The sequence below is a fragment of the Leucopleurus acutus genome (genome assembly GCF_964270905.1).
Source record: "Leucopleurus acutus genome assembly, chromosome: 6".
Lineage (NCBI taxonomy): Eukaryota > Metazoa > Chordata > Mammalia > Artiodactyla > Delphinidae > Leucopleurus > Leucopleurus acutus.
Genome location: NC_139149.1, coordinates 63548985 through 63569971, shown reverse-complemented (window position 1 = coordinate 63569971; position 20987 = coordinate 63548985). Strand labels below are relative to the sequence as shown.

The 20987-nt window shown below is 41.1% G+C and overlaps 1 protein-coding gene across 1 annotated transcript in view; it reads left to right on the top strand.

Annotated features, from left to right (window-relative positions):
• Positions 1-20987, top strand: part of PDE11A (phosphodiesterase 11A) — a gene marked incomplete at its 3' end in the record, with an annotated part of 409287 nt that overhangs the window by 351883 nt on the left and 36417 nt on the right. The window contains exons 15-16 of the mRNA XM_082841569.1: positions 1912-2012; positions 15600-15677. Coding sequence (XP_082697695.1) covers positions 1912-2012; positions 15600-15677 — 179 coding nt within the window. The remainder of the gene's footprint in view (positions 1-1911; positions 2013-15599; positions 15678-20987) is intronic.

Here is a 20987-nt window from a genome sequence, read left to right as displayed (position 1 = left end):
CTGGCTTTGTCACTCTCTTAACTGTAAATTGTGTTAAGTTACTTTATGTCCTTTAAAAGTAGTAAAATACACTCTCAAAATAATCAAGATCCTCAAATTCAGACCAACTTTCTCCTGGACTCCACATTAGGTTTTACTGTAACTGGCTCCTAGTAGCTATATTTCTTTCCCTGAGAGATGCTAGATGTGTGGCTGGATCCAGATGACCACTATTCCAGAGGTCCCAACCACTTTTTCCCAGGCCCCAGTACACCAGCCTGTGATTGATCCATGGGGCAAGGCTGAGGCAAAGAACACTGGGCAGAATTATGGTGTGGCATTCCTTTCGTTATTAGTCTTCTTCCTAATGGCTGAATTAAGGGTCTGGAAGAGTTCATTTGAAAATTATTATTAATACTGGACCTGGTCCCAGGTGGAACCAATATACTTTAGTCTCTAAGGAGTGGTGGGTTCCCCCAATGAGATAAATTAACTCAAGGAAGCAGATTATCTATCATCTGGTACCTGGTAGGTAGTAATTTACCAATTGATATTCTGGTTCCCTGGAAGAATTAATGTACCTCTTGTTGGAAAATATTCTCAGGCAGTCATTTCACTGCCTTCCTTCTGCACCATCTTTTGGCTCTCAACGCTAGGTTTAAAACTGGTCCAGTTCCCAGACCACCTGTTTATGAGTTCATATCTCATGCTAAGAAAACCTGACAAATGAAGTCTTAACTTTCAAAGCAAATTAAGTGAATTGTCAGTCATTTAAAGAAGGATTTTTTCGGGAAGCAGCCGCATAGCACAGGGAGATCAGCTCGGTGGTTTGTGACCACCTAGAGGGGTGGGATAGGGAGGGTGGGAGGGAGGGAGACGCAAGAGGGAGGAGATATGGGGATATATGTATGTGTATAACTGATTCACTTTGTTATAAAGCAGAAACTAACACACCATTGTAAAGCAATTATACTCCAATAAAGATGTAAAAAAAAAAAAGGATTTTTTCACACTTTATTAAAAATACTGTGGAACTGTTTAGTGTGGCTAAAACAAATTTGGATGGAAAAAGGTGTGCTTTTCAAAGGTATGGAGACACGGTGTACTTGCAGGTTGTTCAAGGCCAAAGGCATCTTTAGAGCCCTCCTATGCCAAGAGCAGTATCTTATACATTCTAGCTACTCAGTAATTATTCACTGTCCTGAATTTCACACACTCCATCCAGACGTATCTTCACAGCTTAACACAGGGTTTCTCAACTTCAACAGAATTGTCATGTTGGGCCAAGTAAGTCTTTGTTGTAGGGTCTGTAGGGTGTACTGTAGGATGTTTAGCAGCATCCCTGGCCTCTCCACTAGATCCCAGTAGCACCGTCCCTCAGTATGACAAGAAAAATGTCTCTAGACATTGCTAGAAGTGCCCATTCCCAAGATCACCCCCGTTTGTACCACTGGTCTAATGTTTCTTCTCTTCCTTGAAGTCATTTGTTGCCAGAGCAAATACTTCCAAAAGGCCAACTTAAGTCTTTACTAGTGAGACTAGTATGTATTGATATATCGGGGTCAGAAAGATTCCTGAAAGTTTTGTCAGCTTTTCCGCTCTGTAATTCCACAGGACGTGGGCAGTTAAATGGAGTTGTTGGCACAAACGTGGCCTGAGGAAGATGCGTTCAAACACTCTTCAATTTTGTCTTCAAGACTAAGCATAATAAAGTGTCCCTTGGTGGTCCTCCTCAACAATGATTGTACTCCTAGCTTTGCTATGTTTGCCAGGGAATCTGCTTGTAGTTGCACAAAATGTCATTAAGCTTTATAGAAAATGATTTTATCATGTTTCTAAACCTTTATTTAAAAAAAAAAAAAAGGAAAAACATGTAGTCACCAAGCTCAGATTTAACGTTGTCTTTTGTGACTTTGTACTTTCTCGTTCCAGGGTCACAACATCTTTGCTAATTTGTCCTCCAAGGAATACAGTGACCTTATGCAGCTTTTGAAGCAGTCAATACTAGCAACAGACCTCACGCTGTACTTTGAGTAGGTATTGGCATTTGATCTATTTGACAAATGGATATCTAAAGTTTCAAGCTGTAATTAATTTTCAGGTCCATATTAGGGATTGCCTGTTATTCTAGCACTGATATCAATGTGTAAATGACCTAAACTTTTTGTTGTTGTTTTTTTCCCCTCATCTAAGAGAACTTCATTAGTGTGGTGTCTATAAAACAAGACAATCAGGGCTACAATCATGAGATTTATATCTTTCCTCTGTTTTATGAGCCTTGTTTGGGACTCTTGGCTGAAACTAAGTGATGGCCATTTTTATTTTAGAGACTGGTTAAGATTGCTATTTTAGACTATGATTTCCGGTTAGATCTCTAATGGCAATGATGGTGCTAATGAAAAAGATTTGTTGCTAAAAGGATGACCGGAAAGCCCAGCCTTCATTCCTTGCCTCTCCTCTAGCTCTCTTTCTCAGAAGAGCCGTCCTCCTTTTCCCAAAGCTCAGGCCTCCATCTGAGCTGGCGATTCCATCCCGCTCGTTTCCTGTGAGACCTGCTCCCTCGGGTACCACCTCTTTTGGCAGCCTGGTTATCTCTTCCTTCACTGATATGCACAGTTTGCTCTGATCTTAAAGACCAAACAACTTCCCTTCCTTAAAAAATTATTTGACCTGACCCCTTGGTCTTTAATTGCTTTTCAATTCACCTTTCTTTTACTGCCCACCTTTTAAAATAAATGGAGCACATGAGTACCTTTATTTTCCTAACACCCACTTACACTTTGGAGACCAGCGTCCACCTTCACATTCTACCAGCGTTGTACTTTCAGAGGTCACCAGAGACTTCCTTGTCCCCAAATTCGATGTCATTTACTCATTTCTGATATTTTCTAGCTTCTTTGAGACATCTACAGGTTTACTGATTTCTCATTGTCAATTTTTACTCTCTTTTCTTCCGCAACATCCATCTGCCTTCCTCTCTCCTTTTCTGGATCCCTTATAGATTTCTTTTCTCCTTGCTTCTACGTATGAGTTCCTGAACCCATGTTCTTCTTTCTCTACTCTACTCAGATTCACTCCCCTGGCCTCAGTGCTATATTACCTCTATAGAGGCATAGAGAAGACCCTGAAATTCTTCACTCTAATACTACCTCACATTCTAGACCTGCATCTCCAACGCCCATCTTAAAAGCCTTCAGTGGCTTCATTGCTTTCAAAGCAACCTCTAAACTTGGTTCGCATTTCAAGGTTCTCCCTCCATAATCTGCCCCCAACTATTTTTCATTATTATCTTCCACTTCTCTCCAACATGATTTGTACTCCAACCAGACAGGTCTAATGTTACCCTTTGTTTTTTGTTTTTCAGAAAAAATAATCCTTTTTATTAGTTAACTGCATGTTACCCTGTGAAAACACCTTATGCAATGGCCATAGTTCCCCAATCATCTTACCGTTCCTACATGGAATCCTCTTCCTCCACTTCCCCATCTGGCTGAACTACCTTCTACCACCTTTTCCAGGAAGCCTATGTCACTCCCTTTGAATTTTATTGTACTTGGCATTGCATCAGTTAGAATTGGATTCAATTGTAAGGGACAGGAAACCCAAAATAACAGGAGCTTACTTCTTTGTCGCATAAAAGAAATCTGGAGATAAGCAATCTGCAGTTGGCAGAGTAGCTACATTAAGTCATCAGGGACCCAGGCTACTTTATCATTCTGTGCCGCCACCTTCAAACACATGGTTTCCACCTGAGTCCAAGATAGCTGCTCATTTTCCAGGCAAAATGTCCACATTCCAGTTATCAGAAGGAAGGAAGGGACAAAAAAGAAAGGGACCAAAGGTGATGCAAGTTATCTTTTAAGAGAGTTTTTTGGAAGCTTCACATAACAATTCCACTTCCATTTCATTGGTCAGAATTTAGTCACTTGGCCATCCCTAGGTTGAAGGGAGGTTAGGAAAGGAAGGCTTCATTTTGGGTAATTATATGCCCTCCTAAAGTCTAGGAGTTCTATTACTAAGAAAGAAAGGGAAGAGAGATATTTGAGTAGACAACGGATAATCTATGCCACAGGTGTTTATTGCTGGTCTCTAGTGAATGGGTTATGACACAGTACAGTGCAAGGAGTAAAAGGCTTTGGAATTATATTGGTCTGGATTTAAGTCTCGTTCTGGCATTCTAGTTAAACCTGGTGTATTGAGCCCAAGTGTCTATGTCCTCTCCCTTCTGAAACGCCACTAAAATGGCACCAAATAAATTTAAAAGCAAAAACAAAAAGGCGTAAATCAGAGAACCAGAGAGGGCCCAAAACAACTGATAAGAGATAATCCATTTGTGGAAAATGGAAGGCCAGCTGATGAATGTAACTGATCTGGCAGAGTGGAGTGGAAAGTGGGAGGACAACTCTGAGAAGCAAGCCAGTTTGTCTTGCAGAGCCTTGCTTGGGGCTTAGAGACAAAAAGTACCAGTGAAAAGTGAATGCGACGCTCACAGCTTAAGACAAGGAAATTACTAAAAAGTCAGTTTTCAGAACGCTCAGAGCCCACTAAGTCCTCCACCAACCTAACCAGATAACTCCCTTTCCTCTATCCCTGGAGAAGGGCAGAGGTTTATTCTCTGGAGAAATGAAAGAAAGCACTCTGGACTGAGAAAAGTTCAAGGTGGGAATGAGACACAGAGCTCAGAAGAAGGGATGAAATCAAATGGAACAGGTCTCTGGATTGAAACCCCAAGCCCACAGCCCAGTCACCCAGAGGCCAGAATCTGTAAGCCACACATCCAGGTTTCTCAGATTCAGCAAATGGAAGTACAGGAAGTGCAGTTAAATTTGAATTTCAGATAAACAATGAATAATTTTTAGTATAAATGTGTCGTATGCAGTGTGTGTGTGGGACACACACATACAACTCCTGCTTAGCCTTTTAATGCCGTACTCTTAACATGCAGATAGCAAGGATCACAGAACATTTTATGAAAGTCTCGCATGTGAAATGCAGAGACCAAAACAAACAGAAAATAAATGGAATTCAGAGAAAACAGGGAGAGGAAGAAAACAAAAACCAAAAACTGTTGTTAATATCCTTAGAGAGCTAAAATATTGCCCCCATGTAATAAGAACAGAACGCTTTAAAAAATAATAGGAGCAAACTGTAGAAGAAGAAAGAGCTCTTGCAAATTAAAAACATCATGGCCAAAATAAAAATCAAATGAAAGCATTGAGAAATACAGTCAAAGGACAACAAGGCAGCAATATGAAAAACACTGCTTTATTTCATTATATGCTTTTTAGTACAGTTTGACTTGTTAACTGTTGTATGTATTACTTTTATAAATATAAATTTAATTAATTTTTAAAATATATTTTAAAAGTAAAAAATCCTAGCTCTGCCACTACATAGCTGTGTGTCATCAAATTATTTACCTCTCTGAGCCTCTCTTCTTCATGTGTAAAATGGAGATAATAGTACCTATGTTATCTGTCTTATGAATGTCTTATATCTTTTAAATGTCTTGTATGTCTTATAAATGGTGGCATCTACAACCTCATTTGCTTTATAGGCTATTTATTTTGCATGTTTTGTGGCCCTCATTTTGACTTAACTGTCATGCTGTTCCATCTTTTTCTGAATTGATGCTCCTGAATTGGTTATTTATGGAAGCCTGTATCCCTTTAATATTCTTATTTCCTGTGTCTGACACTTGCAGGGTTTTGTGTTATTTTTCTCAAAGTAGAAGCATTTTCCCAAACCAAGTTTCCAAGTAAGTTCTAAGGGAGAAAAAAATGTCAACAGTAGGAGTGCATTCATTAAGCCCTGTTAGGGATGTGACGAATCACTGAGTGACCGCTGGGACGCAGTCAAGGAAGTTGGTTGCGACTCGTTTTCTCATTACTCTGCTCTTATCTTAATGCTGCAGCCCCGGCTAATGTTCGCTGACTCCAGAAAAGCTGGCTTGTTCTCTTTTTGTCAGCCTTATTGTTTCTTTGAGTTTCTGAATAGCTGCTCATTCTCTAATCTAGACCTTCAGGAGGCTGATTCACTTGCCTGTCTAAAGTTGCATTAAAGTACGGCCATATTTTTAGGCAAAACAATTCCTAGGGTTAATGAGGGGGAAAGCAGCTACTACAAACTGTCTCCCAGTTGCTTTTATTTCACAGAGATACAGTTGTGGAATTGGAAGGGATGTTAGAAATGATGTAATCCAATTCATCTCCTTTATTTTGTAGATCAGGTACTAAGCTTGAAAAGGTTAAATAGTGTAGTTTCGGTCACATAACTAATTAGTGGCTAAGCTGGAACCCACACCTCCTGTTTCAAGGCTTTTCCACAAATACTGTATTCTTCCTCTAATGGAAGAATTAAGAAGTAGTTGTCATTTAAGTTGGGGATGCATTACATGGAAACATTGACCTTCCCAGGTGTACATGAATTGGTTTATTATGAAAAGCAGGATGAGTTCCCATCCTGTCTCCCAAAGCAGAGCCAGAGACAGGGGTTTGCATGCACATAGTCTAGTTTTGGAGGTAACATCAGGAGTAGGAGTGGGGGACTGGGACAGTGAAATGGGGAAGGAGGGAAGCTCTTGTAAAGACACATTCCCTTGTTGGTCACCACTGTGGTCAGTCGGGCTTGATACCACAGGGACTGTCTGAAAAGTCTTGTATAAGCTGCACCTCAGAATTAGCCACCAGCCTCCAGCCTCTATCAGCGAGGCTGTTCCATGGGAGTTAAAACTTCTATGCACTTCCAGGACGTGCATGCCCAAGGGCTGGGGATTCCTACAGCCATTCCCCATCCCATGCATGGGCGCAGAGAAGTGCCAGGGAGGAAAGTAAGCAAGGCACAGGGCAGCCGAGGCAGGAGCCATGGTGCTGGTTGGAGCAGCAACGGCTGAAGAAAGGTGGACAATGGGGCAGCCTTGTACCCTTTCTAGAAGCTTGGATCATCCTTGGTTCTTCTGCCCTGACTACTTAAATCAAAAGCCTTGACACAGTTGAGGTCAACCAAAAAGGAAGCTCACTGCTTTCCTCCCCTAAGAAGGGGAAAGTCACTCTAGAAGGGGTCAAAGCAGGCAGGGAGAAAGATCCAGTCCTTTTGCAGGGAGGTTATGACTCATTCCTGGAGGCAGGATTTCCTGCCATGAGCCAAAAGGGAAAAATGTAAAATTCCTGGAAATATGGAATTCCTTTAAAAACAACCACAAAACCTTGTAAATTTAATTTCTAATGGCTTTGGGTATGCTCAGGATTCTATACTACAAATGATGGGTGAAAGCAGAATTCACAAGTTTAAAAAACAGAAAATCAAACAAAACCTCAGTGTGAATTTCTAGGCTTCACAGCCTAAGTCTGGGGGTTAAGTCTTTAGTCTGATTTTCCAACTCATTGAAAACATTTTCCAGTTACTGCTGAGTGATTTTCTGAAATTGATTTCTGTGCCTATTTCTGAGTCCCCGCAGTGAATATGGCTTTGATAATTAAATAGTAATTTCAGCATCTCAAGCAGGAATTAGATATACCCTATTGGTAACAGCCATGTAACTTTGAGGGAGTCACTCACTTAATCTCTCTTTGCCCTGGTTTCCTTGTCAGCAACATGGGAACAGGTACATCACCCATACCGAGCTCCTAGAGTCCTTGTGGTGGCCAAAGGAGATTACCTATATGAAAGATAATTAAAATTTAGATTAAATAATTTAAATTTGATAACACCAATCATTTAAAGTACCTTATAAAGAAAAGAATCATTCAGCCAGAAAAATTAATAAAATCTGGACCATAAAAGATGGCACTTGTTGGGGCAGACAGAGAGAGAGATCCAAAATTACAAGTGTTAAAACTTCGAAGAGATGTCGCAGTTGCCTTAGACTGTCTGCATGAAGTCAACAAAGATGACCTTGCATCTTCCACAATTAGTAATAAAAACAACACCTAAAATTTCCTGAGTGCTCACTTGGGAGCTTTATATATACATTATTCCATTTAATACTTAAAGCAGTTCTGTCAGAGCAGGTACTATTATTGACCCCATCATACACATGAGGAAACTGAGGTTTGGAGAGATTCAGTAAATTGCTCACCATGTTAAATGGTAAAGCTGAGACTGGAACCAAGTATTTAGACTCCAAAATGCTTGTAACTACTCTGTCATTCTCTCTGCAGTTAGTTTAAGAGAACCAAAGGGGAAACTGAGGCCACTCCTGGAAATACTTGGGCACCAAGGGCAGCAGTAATGCCAGTTCCAGACCCACTAGATATCAAGCCGGTGGCAACTGAACAAACTGCTGATGCCACCAGCAGGCTGTGGGTAGGGTGGAGGCTCCAGGTGAGAGTTGCTCAGGAGCCTCACCTGTGGGGCTGAGACCACAAGTAGAGGCTCCTTGTTTGTTGTTGAGCTATCCTGGGACATCAGAAGTTGGCAGTTCTTTAGCTTTAATACAGTCATGGAAGCTGTTGCTCTCAGGTAGCAGTAACTGTCTAGCATTCATCTCCAACAGGTTGTGACCACAGAATACTATATCCGTCATTTACCAGGTGCCTGCTCCATGCCCAGCACTGTTCTAGGCATTACAGTATCTCCCTGTATCACCACTAGAATGGGGGCTCCATGAACGCAGACATCTTCCTCTTTAGCTCACTCTTGGAGCCCCCAAACCTGACACACTGCCTGACATAATAAATTCTCAAAATATTAACTCTTTGATATTGAATTCTCATATCAGCCTGCAAGGTAGATATTGTTATCCCCATATTCTAGATAAGGATACCTGGGCTTAGAGAGGGCACATACTTTACCCAAAGTCATCAAGTTGTCTGTGACATGTCTCCATGCCACATTGCCTCAGATCACTATTTAAACCGAGAATTATCCAAGAATTCAGATTTTGTAAACCCATTTGGGTGCTTAATGCTTTTCTGGTTGGCTTTCTAAATTCATCAGACTAATCTTCAAATTGAAAATTTTTCACTTCCCTTTGTGCTCTGCAAACATTCAGCAGCCATTATGGAAAATGCCCAGTCTAATGGTTTCTTTGTCTTTGTCTTTCCAAAGGGATGCAATAAATAGCATTTCTCAAAAGCATCTGATGATGACAACAAAATGTACTAAATTGTCTTAGATTGTTAGGAGTTATGGTTTGACTATCCTTCTAAAAATTAAACTAATATCCAAAATAATTTATTTTATAAAATACAATAGGAACTCAACAAATGTTTCTACTGCTATGCAGACAGGAATATTCATACAAATGTTTATTAAGAGTCCACTATGTTCAGAGTTTTCAACCTCTATAGTAGCCTACACTCAACTAGCCCCATATTGGAAAGGAAGAGGATAAATTAATGCATAGTAAGGTGTAATGACTTACAGGGCTTAACCCATTGTTCTTTCCCAAACATTCTTATATTTTAACAGAGCTGATGAATTAACCCACGGAAATTACTCTAATGGTAAAACAACAGACACAGTGACAGGTTAATGGAAGAAATATTTTGGTACTTTTCGATGCACATCAAAGCATTTTATATCTATTCATCCTCATATCCCCATCCACGTGATATTGCAACTGAATAAAACATGAGAAATTTATCCACTAGCACTTACTGATGCCCTCTTTATGCCAGGCACTGTGCTAGTTGCTGGGGATCACAGGCAGAGAAGACATAATTCTTCCCTTCAGGGACTGAGAACCCAGTGTAAAAGTGAGAAAAACAGTAATACCACATCGTGAGGAGTGCTACGGGCCAAGTAAATGCAGGGGCAACTAGGGCATGCTCTATCCAGCCACCCCTTGGACCACTTCTTGTCCTGGAGATTATGGATCAACTGAACTAACAGTTAGGGCCTTGTATTGTCTAATTTTCTGTCATTTTCAATATTGAGAGTCATTCTGGTCTTTCCATTTCCTGCATTTGCCAATTTTATTCATGCTGTCACCAACAGCACAGCACCTAACAGGTAATTTCATTCAGGTTCTTAGCTGGTCATGTGTTATCAGTGCTAGTCTAACACAGGGAGACAGTTCACTTTCAAAATAAAATATATGACTTTTTTGCCTTTAGTCATAATTACTGGAATTAACATCTGCCTACTAATTTATTATTCCTCTCTGATGCTTTTATGCCCCAAGTCCAGAAGTGTCTCCAGAATCTGCATTTAGCAATCAGTTGCAGATGTATGGTCTGCCTGTTGAACGAGCTGCAAGAACACTGAAAGAACAAAATTCTCCTCCCCTATACCCATTCCACCCCGTCCCCTATACTCTCCTTCCACACGTCTGACAATTCTGGAGTTGAAACTGCAGGAGAGTCACAATGATGATTTTCCACCTCAGCAGTAAAACCTTCCTAACATTCATAGAATTTTAGTAGATTCAGAACAGTTAGATAAATAGATAAAGATTATGTGTCCATATATACATGTATAGTTATATAAATTTACAAAAAATGTTCCTGATTAAAATATACACAGGATTGGTGATTTCTCAATTTACAAATAAAAGGTGCCTTGTAGATGAATTACAAACCAGAAAAGTTTTCAGTGTAGCGATGGGTGACTGGTAACCAATCTTTAAAATTATTTTTGAAAGTAATTTTAGCAGTGCTGTTCAAATGTTGCTTTTTTAAAGATTGCTATTTTTCGGAGTGAAACGTATGTCAGGAGAGCAGAATAAAAGCCTAATAAAAACATACATGATTATAAATGAGATTTTCCAGTAAGTTGCTTTCCACTAGCTGAGGTGTTTGCCATTGTCCTTGAAAACCAAGGTTCCCAATGATCTGTTTGAAAAGTTAATGATATATTTCCTCATGGCAAGGAGTCTGGATACAGGGAGTGTTATATAATTTTGTGGATTTTCAAATGTTCGTTTTAGCAGCCCCATGTTTTTAAAAGCACTCCTATTTCTAACAGTTTCACATATGCTGATTTTGACTCTATGATCTATATACACGTACACATACAGATGTTAAAAAGAGCATCTGTGTGGGCCAATTTCTCAAATGCACAGTGAATTTCACGATTATCTCTAAGGAGGAGGTCAGAAATACACCACCTAGAGCTGCAGACTACCAATCTGGTCTGGGCCATCTGCAGCTCTTTGGAGCATCTCATTGTTGACGGAAAGACCTCTGTCTGGTGCCCACCGTGGTACTCAGTACTGGGTACTTCCTTAGTACAGCAGCCTGTGATGCCGTTATACCTATGTCCAGATTTTCACAGCATGCAAGGCTATTTTGCCCCCGTTCATGCAACACACAATTTATAAAGATTATCTCAGAGGGCCAGAACTGGGAAGCTCGGGACCCGGAATCTACCTAGATCTGCCCATAACTACCCTGGGACCCTGGGCAAATCACTTCACCTTCCTTCACCTTGAGTTTCCTCACCTATAAATGAGAGAATTACAGCAGATTTTTTTTTCAAAGGTTCCGTATACCCCTAACAATCTGTATTTATAATGAAAACTCAAATTAAACATAGAAATCATTCTATGACCCAGCAATTTTACATATATATAAGTGTGTGTGTGTGATTTACGTACACAAACACACATAGAGACAGACAGACAGAGAGGCAAAGAGGGATCCAAACCTTGGGACGCCAGAATAGATAGAACCTATCAAGAAATAGCCACACATTGGGCTTCCCTGGTGGCGCAGTGGTTGAGAGTCCGCCTGCCGATGCAGGGGACACGGGTTCGTGCCCCGGTCCGGGAAGATCCCACATGCCGCGGAGCAGCTGGGCCCGTGAGCCATGGCCGCTGAGCCTGCGCATCCGGAGCCTGTGCTCCGCAACGGGAGAGGCCACAACAGTGAGAGGCCCGCGTACTGCAAAAAAAAAAAAAAAAAAAGAAATAGCCACACTTTTGTCAGTGGAGAAAAATAAAATTAGTATGCCACATTTTTCTGTTCTCTATGAAAAGATTCCTTCTGCCCCTCCTCTACCTACCACCCCCTAGGGATAGTGGATATTCCCTTCTGTCCTGATGCAGTAGACCCTGGCTTTGTTATAATGTTATGTGATGCCTATGACTGATTTTGGGTTCAGTTGATTTAAGACTTTCGCACCAGCAGCTCTAGGTATTAAAATTTTCATAATCATGGAGATTTATTCTTCTGGTGCTATTTGGTTGGCATGTCATAGATTTGCAATTAAAACAAACAAACTTCTATATTGAGTTAGACGCCTAAGTAATATGCTTCCACTTTACATCAAAAATGTTATGTCTCATATATTGAACATACTCTCAGCAGGTATTCCAGTAGTTATGGAGGAAGGGTCAGACATTGGTTGGGAATGGTGTTCTTACATTTCCCACAACTTGTTATGTTGTCCACCTGGATCAAGTTAGAATCTAGTCTTCAAGACAGGGCTTTTCTTGGATAGGTTTTAGGTTGTTTTCTTATCTCAATCTCTCCAAATGACAGCTGTGAAGAGTGTAGAACAATTGGAATCTAGGTGGAACCAGTGTCTAAAGAGTTTTTTCTTTAATGAATAGTTTTCTGAGATCATCTTCTTCATTCATTCACCAACTCAACAAATATTTATTGAGCTCCTGGTACATGTCAGGCACTGTTGTAGGCACTGGGGATTCAGGGGTGAACAAAAATGGGCCAGGCTATTGTCCTCATAGAGCTTGCCTTCTAATGATTTCTTAGAATAACTCATAGGATTGAAAAGACACCCAGGTGCTTATGATGACAGAGATGATGACTGACAAGCTCTTTCAGAAGGCCTTCCATGATCTTCCATGACTCTCCTATCTAAGCCAAGTGCCTTCCTCTGTGCTCCCAGGACACCCTGAGCACATCTTAGCTGCTTGGGGCAGCCATTATTCCAACAGCTTGTGTTCGTATCCCAGCTCTGCCACTCACCACCTGGGGCCAGTTCACTCAACCCTTCTGAGCTTAATAACAGTAGCTAATCCTTACTGAGCACCTACTGTGTGCCAGGCACTCTGCTAAGTGTGTTACATAAATCATCTCATTGAATCCTCCCACCAACCCTAACAAGATAGATCCTATTGCTATTACTCTTCTCTGACAAGAAAACTGAAGCCCAGCAAAGTTCAATAACCTACCCAAGGTCAGTCATGTGGTTAATAAGTGACAGAACCCAGGAAGTCCGCCTGGAACATAATAAGGGCCCAACAAATATTAGCCTCCTCAGGGCGAGGAGTGGGGCAGGCAACTGAGGTGGGTCACGAAGAGTGCAGCGTCAGATCCTGTCTTTATTTAAAATTTTGATGTTTTGTTCATCATGGGGTTTTTTGTATTTATGCTGATTTTTAAAAACATTGCATTAAGATATTATTTGTCTTGATTACTGAGTTTGGGGCACCCACTTGAATTTTGTACCCAAGGTGAGTCTCTCTCTAACCTCACTCTAGTCCCAGTATCATTAGTATTATCATTAGCATCACCTTTGAAGGGGGATTACCTGTATTTGTTGATCACCCCTGGTAAACTCAGAGATGTTTACAAATTGTCTTGTGTCCATAAAGCCTAGTAAAGAGTTGGCACACAGTAGGTGTTCAATAAATATCTGTTGCACCAAACTTTCTGCTCCACAGTTATTCAAAAGAAGAAGAATTTCCATTCAGGCAGAAAAAAGAAGTAGATGACCTCTTCAATCTCCATAAAGTCCAATTAGTCCAGTGTGTATCACTGTTGGCAGTAATACCGTTAATATTATTTACACATCAACCATGGCTATCAGGTATTGAGTATCTACCAGGACCAAACACTTGATGCACCTCATTGCAAATTCTCACCGCAGAGCTGGAAACTGAGGTTCAGCAATGTGGAACCACTTGCCCAGGACCATACAGCTAGTGAGTGACAGTCAGCATCAAGCCCAGGTCTGTGTGAGTCCAGACCTGGGCTCTTTCCATTCCGCCATCTCTTTCTACTGCAGATCACAGTCAGTGGTGGTGACGTGAAAAAGGCATGACCATGGTCAAAAAGAAGGGAGTGGGCAAGTGAAAAAGGTGGTAAAGGTATACAAAGAAAAGATATGCCCACACCTGCACACCCAAAGGGGAGGGGTGCTGCCGGGCCCTTCTATGTGACTGTGCAGGGCCATCCCTGCTGAGTGCAGTGATGTTGTTGGGGAGATTATCCCATCTGTGGTGTGACCTTGACCTGTACCCACTTGAAGAAGCAAATCCAGGCCCTGCCTTTGTGTCTCAAATAAGGAAATGAGTCACCTGTTTGTCTTCCTGACCTGCCCCCTTTCAGGTGAATTGAGTTGTCCATCTGACCAGGTGGCAAGAAGTCCATACTGTTGGCCAGCTGGTGATGGGGACTCCAGACAAGAAACAGGGAAGCCAATAGCACTCAGCATCTTGTCCTTTGTCCCCCCAGATTACAATGGGTCAGCATAAGTGTTTAAGATCCTACTCTGATTTCCACCATAAATGACATGGTACTATTTTCTAAAGTGTATTCCTTAAAACATCAGTGCTATGGGATTCTGTGGTTAAGTCAGGGTGAGTAGGCTTTTCTCAGTATTTTGCAGAGCCTTCAAAAGGCTATTGTGGTGGTGTCTCTAGAGAGATACATCACAGTCAGCATTTCTCATACCCACTCGGCCAGAGCACTCCTTTTCATGCAGCACCTCCTAAGATGGGCATTTTGTGGGATGCACTTCGGGAAACAGCGTGCCAGAATCCTTTAAATGGTCTCTCATTAGGAAGTGCCAAGAGAGTGAAACCTTGGGAAATGATTCTTAAAGAATAAAAATGGTGATGTCTTTTTTTTCCCTTTCTCACTATAAATATGAAAATCATATAACTAGACTAAAGAAAGATTTTGAAAATAGAAATGTCACCCTATATTCACAATTTGAGAAGATTCCCTTCATGTCTTTTCCGTATCTATACATCTCCAAATGTGTTTCCACATGCGTGTGTATCCAGCACTTAAAATGTGTAGACACATGCTAAATGCATTGCATGTCGTCTCATTTAATCCTCACAATAACTCTGAGTCAGCAAAGAGGACCCCCAAGTTAGAACTTAGGAAATTGAGGCTCAGAGGGTTTAAGTGACTTTCCAAAGTTGCAGAGCAAGGAAGTGACTGAACCATTATTTAAACAGAGTTATTTCTGACTCCATAGCCTAAGTGTTTAAGCACTGAAATGGTGAAATAGTTATCTTCTAACCTCTACAAAAGTATTTGTCCTGAATTTACTACCAGGGAGTTTATCATATCTTGGATCATCATACAGGTCAGTTCTAAGTTGAATGATAAAAGAACATTCTGGAACTGTTCCCGCTTTTTATGTGTCCTTGCCTCCCTTCTCTGACTTTCAGTAAGAGTCACAGGGCTTCACATCAAGTAATCCCAAATGCAGGACCACACTGTTTTCTGTTTTGTGGCTCCATAATCTCCTCCGTTGTAAATACATTCAGAAATGATTGTGGCTTTTTCTTGAAGCCTCAACATTTTTTTTTAAAGTGATTTATTTTGATAGCACTTTAGCCTCATGATTTCAAATATTAAGTTACTTGGTTGAGGTGGTCTTATATTTTCCCATAAATGTGTTTATGTCACCGCACAGACTGAGAAATTTCATTCCAGGGTTTGTTTTTTTTTCTTTTTTCATTTGATTTCATGCAGGAGGAGAACTGAATTCTTCGAACTTGTCAGTAAAGGAGAATATGATTGGAACATCAAAAACCATCGTGATATATTTCGGTAAGAAACAGCTCTTGTTTATGTGTTTCTTCATTATCTGACGATTTAGCCATGCTTTTCTGACAGTGCTAAAAGCACACAAGTAGTTTTTAAAGTAACAAAGCTTACATTCAAAACGTTCAGAACTTACTTGACTAATTAGAGAATGTGTCTTTTCGTTTTCTAATTTATTTTATTTTGCCTCCTCTCCATAAATTTGCCTTCAAAATTAGAAAATGATGTTTGAATTGGTCCCGTTTCAGCAGGCATGCAAATTGCAGGAGAGGGGGGATTTTTGAACCTCCGGAAACAGTTACACAGAACAAAGGAAGGTGAGAGTTAGTTTGGGGGTTTTTTTAGAGACAATAGACATTGTAGATAGAAAACCAATCAAAAGATTTTGGTGCTGGAAATAAGGAATCTGTTCTAGACTTTTCACAGGACTTCTTCCCAGTTGTTTAGAAAAGACAGCAGCAAACCATCATTTTTATGTGGCACATTTAAACCACCTGATTGCAGCCACTCCAGCTGGTTAGGCACTATTCCTCTTTCTCTCATACCCTGTCCTTCCACTGTCCCCATCTCACCCATCCCCAGACTTTCTGGTGAATTAGTCCTGTTCCAGATTTATTAAGCATTTCTGGGAAAGCTTGTGAGCTTTCTGGGCTTCTGGGCGCAGTGTGTCTGCTCCACAGCCAGGCGACCACTGGCATCGCCCCCAGTGAGATCCCTGGCCCGCATGCACATGCAAGACCTCTGCCTCCATCTGAGAACACAGAGCCCTGCCTGCCGCTTCCCTCTTCTCACTCTCTCACCAGAGGGCGCTCTACTTCTCCCCTCTCTGCATTACTATTTCTCTGTGTTAGCTTTTTTTGAGGAATTAAAGACAACTGTGCTTGTCTTACAAATCAAGATCTGTTATCTTTACAGACCTTTTCTGCATCCTTTCCGTTGGGGTGGCAGGGGCGGGGGGCTGGTGATGGGTGAGGGTGGGAAGGACCCTTCCTGTCTTCAACACTAGCATCTCTGCTCGTGTCCTATTCCAGTCCCTCCACCTCCCTGCCCCACCCTGACCCCTGACCTTGCTGTGTCAATTATACTTCTTTGGCTTGCATTTGCAAAAGCTGACTTCTTTTTCCCCCCAGCATGACCTCTCTAAGCCTAAAAAATGTGCTTCCATCTCCTCAGTAAAAAAAAAAAAAAAATCCCTAAAATCTGCCTCCTTCTTAAAGTCCAATCGTAATTTTCTTCTCTCTCTCAATTCCACACTTCACTCACACTCCTTCTAACCTCTTACAAGGCAATTTATTTATTTTTAAATCATTTTTAATCCCACAAGTAATGACAGGAATATATTTTTCTGAAACAAAGTAAAATTACAGATAACCCCCCAGTTCTTTGAGCATCATTCCCAATTCCCATACTGTGCATAGCTTTGCTCTGTTAGCAATTCCTTGTTTCTTTTCAGACTATTGTCAGAGCATTTCCATACATGTGTACCCATGGGAAACATACTATTTAGTGTAGATTTGTTTGTTTGTTCATTTTAACATAAATTATATATTTACATGTCAGTCTGGACTCACTTGTTCACTCAGCTGTATGCCTTGGAATTCTTTCCATGTCCATACCAGTATCATCTTTGATTGTTGCATAGTATTCCAAAGTATGAAGTTACCACAGAGTATTTAGTATTTAGAGTGAATTCCTCCACTGAGGAATTTAGTTGCTGAAATGTAATTTGTGTGCATTTTGAGAGTCACCAGTCACCTCCTAAGGATCAGATCCTACAGCCTTTGTTCTCTTCAGCTTCCCCCATCTCTTCGCAGCCCTAACTGTGTTGGCCTTTCCTTTCTTAAAACTTTTCCCTGCCTTGGCTTCCGCAAAGCCCATGCTCTTCTGTATTTTCTACTTTCTTCTGACTTTTTCTTCTCCTATTTGTGCTTCTCTAGTCCTTCCTCCTCCCCACTGCCCCTCAAGGAATTCTTCTCTTTTTCCTCAGCATCCTCACAAATGGTCCCACCGGGTTTCTTGGGTCTGGCCTCCCTCCTGAGCACAACTCGTAAAATGCCAGCACTCGTTCCATGTCTCCACCTGAGTGTTTTCCCACAGACGTTTTCAAATTCTTCGGCAGGGAACCCCATATGTAAGAAAATCTTATTTAGAAGCACAGTACATAAAGCAGAGGTGAGATGCTTCAGGAACTCTCCTCTTCCCCCAGCTCTGCCCTCCCCCCCCCCGCCCTGCAATTTCACAGCTGGACTCTGACCATGTGCACGTTGCGGGCAGCTGGCGGGGCTCAGGGGGAGCACTGTCTTAGAGAATTTTGAAATAGTAATAAAACCAACTAAAAGTTGGTCTGCTTTTTATCATCACCATGTGCCTGCAATCTAAACAATGTCAACAATGAGACACTCCTCCCAGAGAAAAATCTTTTGTTGGAATAAATTCTAAACAACGGCTGAGATTACTGTTGAGTATCAAAATAATTGCTATGAAAGCTTCAAATTAGCACAGTATTACTTATCCTTTCATTGTGCATCTATCATACATGTAAGTTAATTCCAAGAACGTCCAGTTACTCCGTCAGCCCCTGGCACAGGTGGACTCCGGACACATTTTCAAGAGTAAGTTGCTAACGGTTTGGAACTTTCTGCACTCACTCCAGATGCAGTTTGTGTCTCCAACCTCTGCGAACATCACCTTTCTGCTTTTAAACCATATATTCAGAATAAACAATGATAGCTCGGTGATGTTAAAGATAAAGAAACAGAACTTGAGTTACTTCCATTCTGTCATTTTATGTTGACCATTTGGGGTCTGTATTTGTGTTCAAAATTTAAAACAGTGAAACAGAGTGCAGACTGCGAGGTGTAATCTTTTTGTATGGTAAGCATAAAATTCAGTTCATACGTGTAATCTTTTACTGAATTTGGATATATCTTTTAAATTACAGTGTATTCCTTTTGAGTTGTTAATGCTTTTAAAAAGTAGAGAAAAACAAGAAAACAGTAATTATCACAAGATAGTTATCCAACTAATTTTGGCTCCTAGAGGAGGAGAGGGATGATAACAAGGAGCTGCTGCGAGTCTCAGATACACTAGGAACACACCGTCCCCTTCCCGCCCCACAGAGGACATTCCTGACCGTTCATTCCTGCAGTCGCACTAAGCAGATTGCACCACCTAGCTCTAAAATGCACTAGAGTTGTGCAGACCTCAGGACTCAAACAGTTGCTACAAACTCCCTCACTGCTCTCATATTTTAGAGAAGGCCTTTCAAGTACAGAGGCTTGATCTAAAAAATAAGGTAAAACTGCCCATTCGCCTCCTTCTGTTCATCCTTCCTGTGCAAGCTCCCAACCCTATCCTGGACTTTCTTTCCCCTCTCCCCTCCTTTGTTTTATGACCTTATCAATTTATGCTTTCCTACTGTCTCTCTGCTTCCATTCTCTACTTCTTTAAACTATTTCCACATCTACTACCTAAAGTTCTCTCCTTGAAGCTCTGGCCAGGTTCCTCCTGTGTCCCCCACCTTCATTGACTCCCCACACCAATTGGATAAAGGTTTCAGACACTCCACCGTCCTCCCTCCCAGTCTTTTTCAGTCTTCCTTCTCTGTACAGACTTTCTGCTCCACTGCAGAGTATTCATTGAAAGTAGAGGCTCTTCTGTCAGACTATATGGATCCTAATCCTAGCTTTGATAGCTCCTAGCAGTGTAACCTCAGGCAAGGTACCTGAACTCTCTGATCCAGGAATGCAAAGCACTATTTGCTTTGTAAAATGGAGATAATAATAGTATCCCTACCTCATATAAAGACTATGTAAATCACCCTCTAATGCCTCTTCAATAAATGGTAGCTATTAGAATTCTCATCATCAGAGCACCTAGCAGATACTCAATAAATTTGTTGATTGACTGATTAATGTTGATATGAATTTGAGAAGTAAGTTTCAAATTTTCAAGCAGATGGAACTTAAGTAATTATCCAACTATGGTACAAGTAGGCAGCCTCACAGAGATTATTTCCTGTCCGGGAGAGAGACTACAAAGTCTAATGCATTACCTACAGTCATGTCCCTCGTCCCTCTCTGGTACCAGCAGAACCTAAAATGAGAATCACTGGAGTTTTAGCAAGAGGGGCTCTGGCAGCTTTGCGATAAGCACAGAATCCTGAATCCTTTACGCACTTTGGGAAAGTTACTTAATCTCTCCATGCTGCCACTGACCTCTCTGTAAAATAGAAATAACAGCATCTTGTGATGAGGAGTCATTTAGTTAGTAGTTAGTTAGTAGGTAGTTGGTAAAGCACTTAGTACAGAGGCAGGCACATGTAAGCACTGTAGAAGTGCTTGTCACAAAAGATGAAGCACGAAGAACAGACTGATGTGTCTCTTTGCACAGGGCTTAGCACAGGAGTGTTTGGAATTAGACGGTGCCTGATTCCTAGAGGGCTGCTCATGCTGGCGCTGCCTGGCTGTGCCTTGAATGACCTATTGTTATTTGCCGGTCTGCCTTGTTCCCTGGAGGGTTTCCTGGAGAAGTTACACAAACCCTACCACCATCCAGGCATGCCCTGCCATCTGGGAAGCAGACATGTTTCCAAGGCAGTAGAATCCAGCAGGGTATGAAATGTTAACACCTGACATCAGGGCAGCCCTCTGACCTTTGACAACACACTCCTTTCTTCCAAAAGGAGTTAGCCAAGATGTGGTTTCCCAGCTCAGATCCTTCGTTAGTTTTCATCACGCGCTGCTGGTTTTAGTAAAAGAAAGCAGATTTTGGACAAAGAGTGTGCCTGATTTTTCCCTTCTCACCACATCCAATTAGAAATACAAGAGCTATCTACAATTTGAATTGTTCCCCGTTTTTTATATCCAGGTTTCAATGTGGAGTCTAGATTTCTAAACCAATAGAAATCTGCCCCTCAAAAATCTGATTCAGATATTTCCTGTGCTTTCTTATGGGCTCAAATTAATGAAAGCTGTAGCTGAATATGTTTCTTCTTCGTAATGCTTATAAAATATGGTTGTAGCCAGGTAGTAAACTGGAGTCAAACTGTGTGGTTCTCCCCCGTAAATCTTAAATGCCGGAGACACATATACACTATTGATACTATGTATAAAATAGACAACTGATGGGACCATACTGTATAGCCCAGGGAACTCTACTTAATGCACTGTGGTGTCCTAAGTGGGAGGGGATATACGTATATGTATGGCTGATTCATTTTGCTGTGCAGTAGAAGCTAACACAACATTGTAAAGCAACTGTACTCCAATAAAAATTTTAAAAAAAGAAAGAAAGAAAGAAAGAAAATTCAGGAGC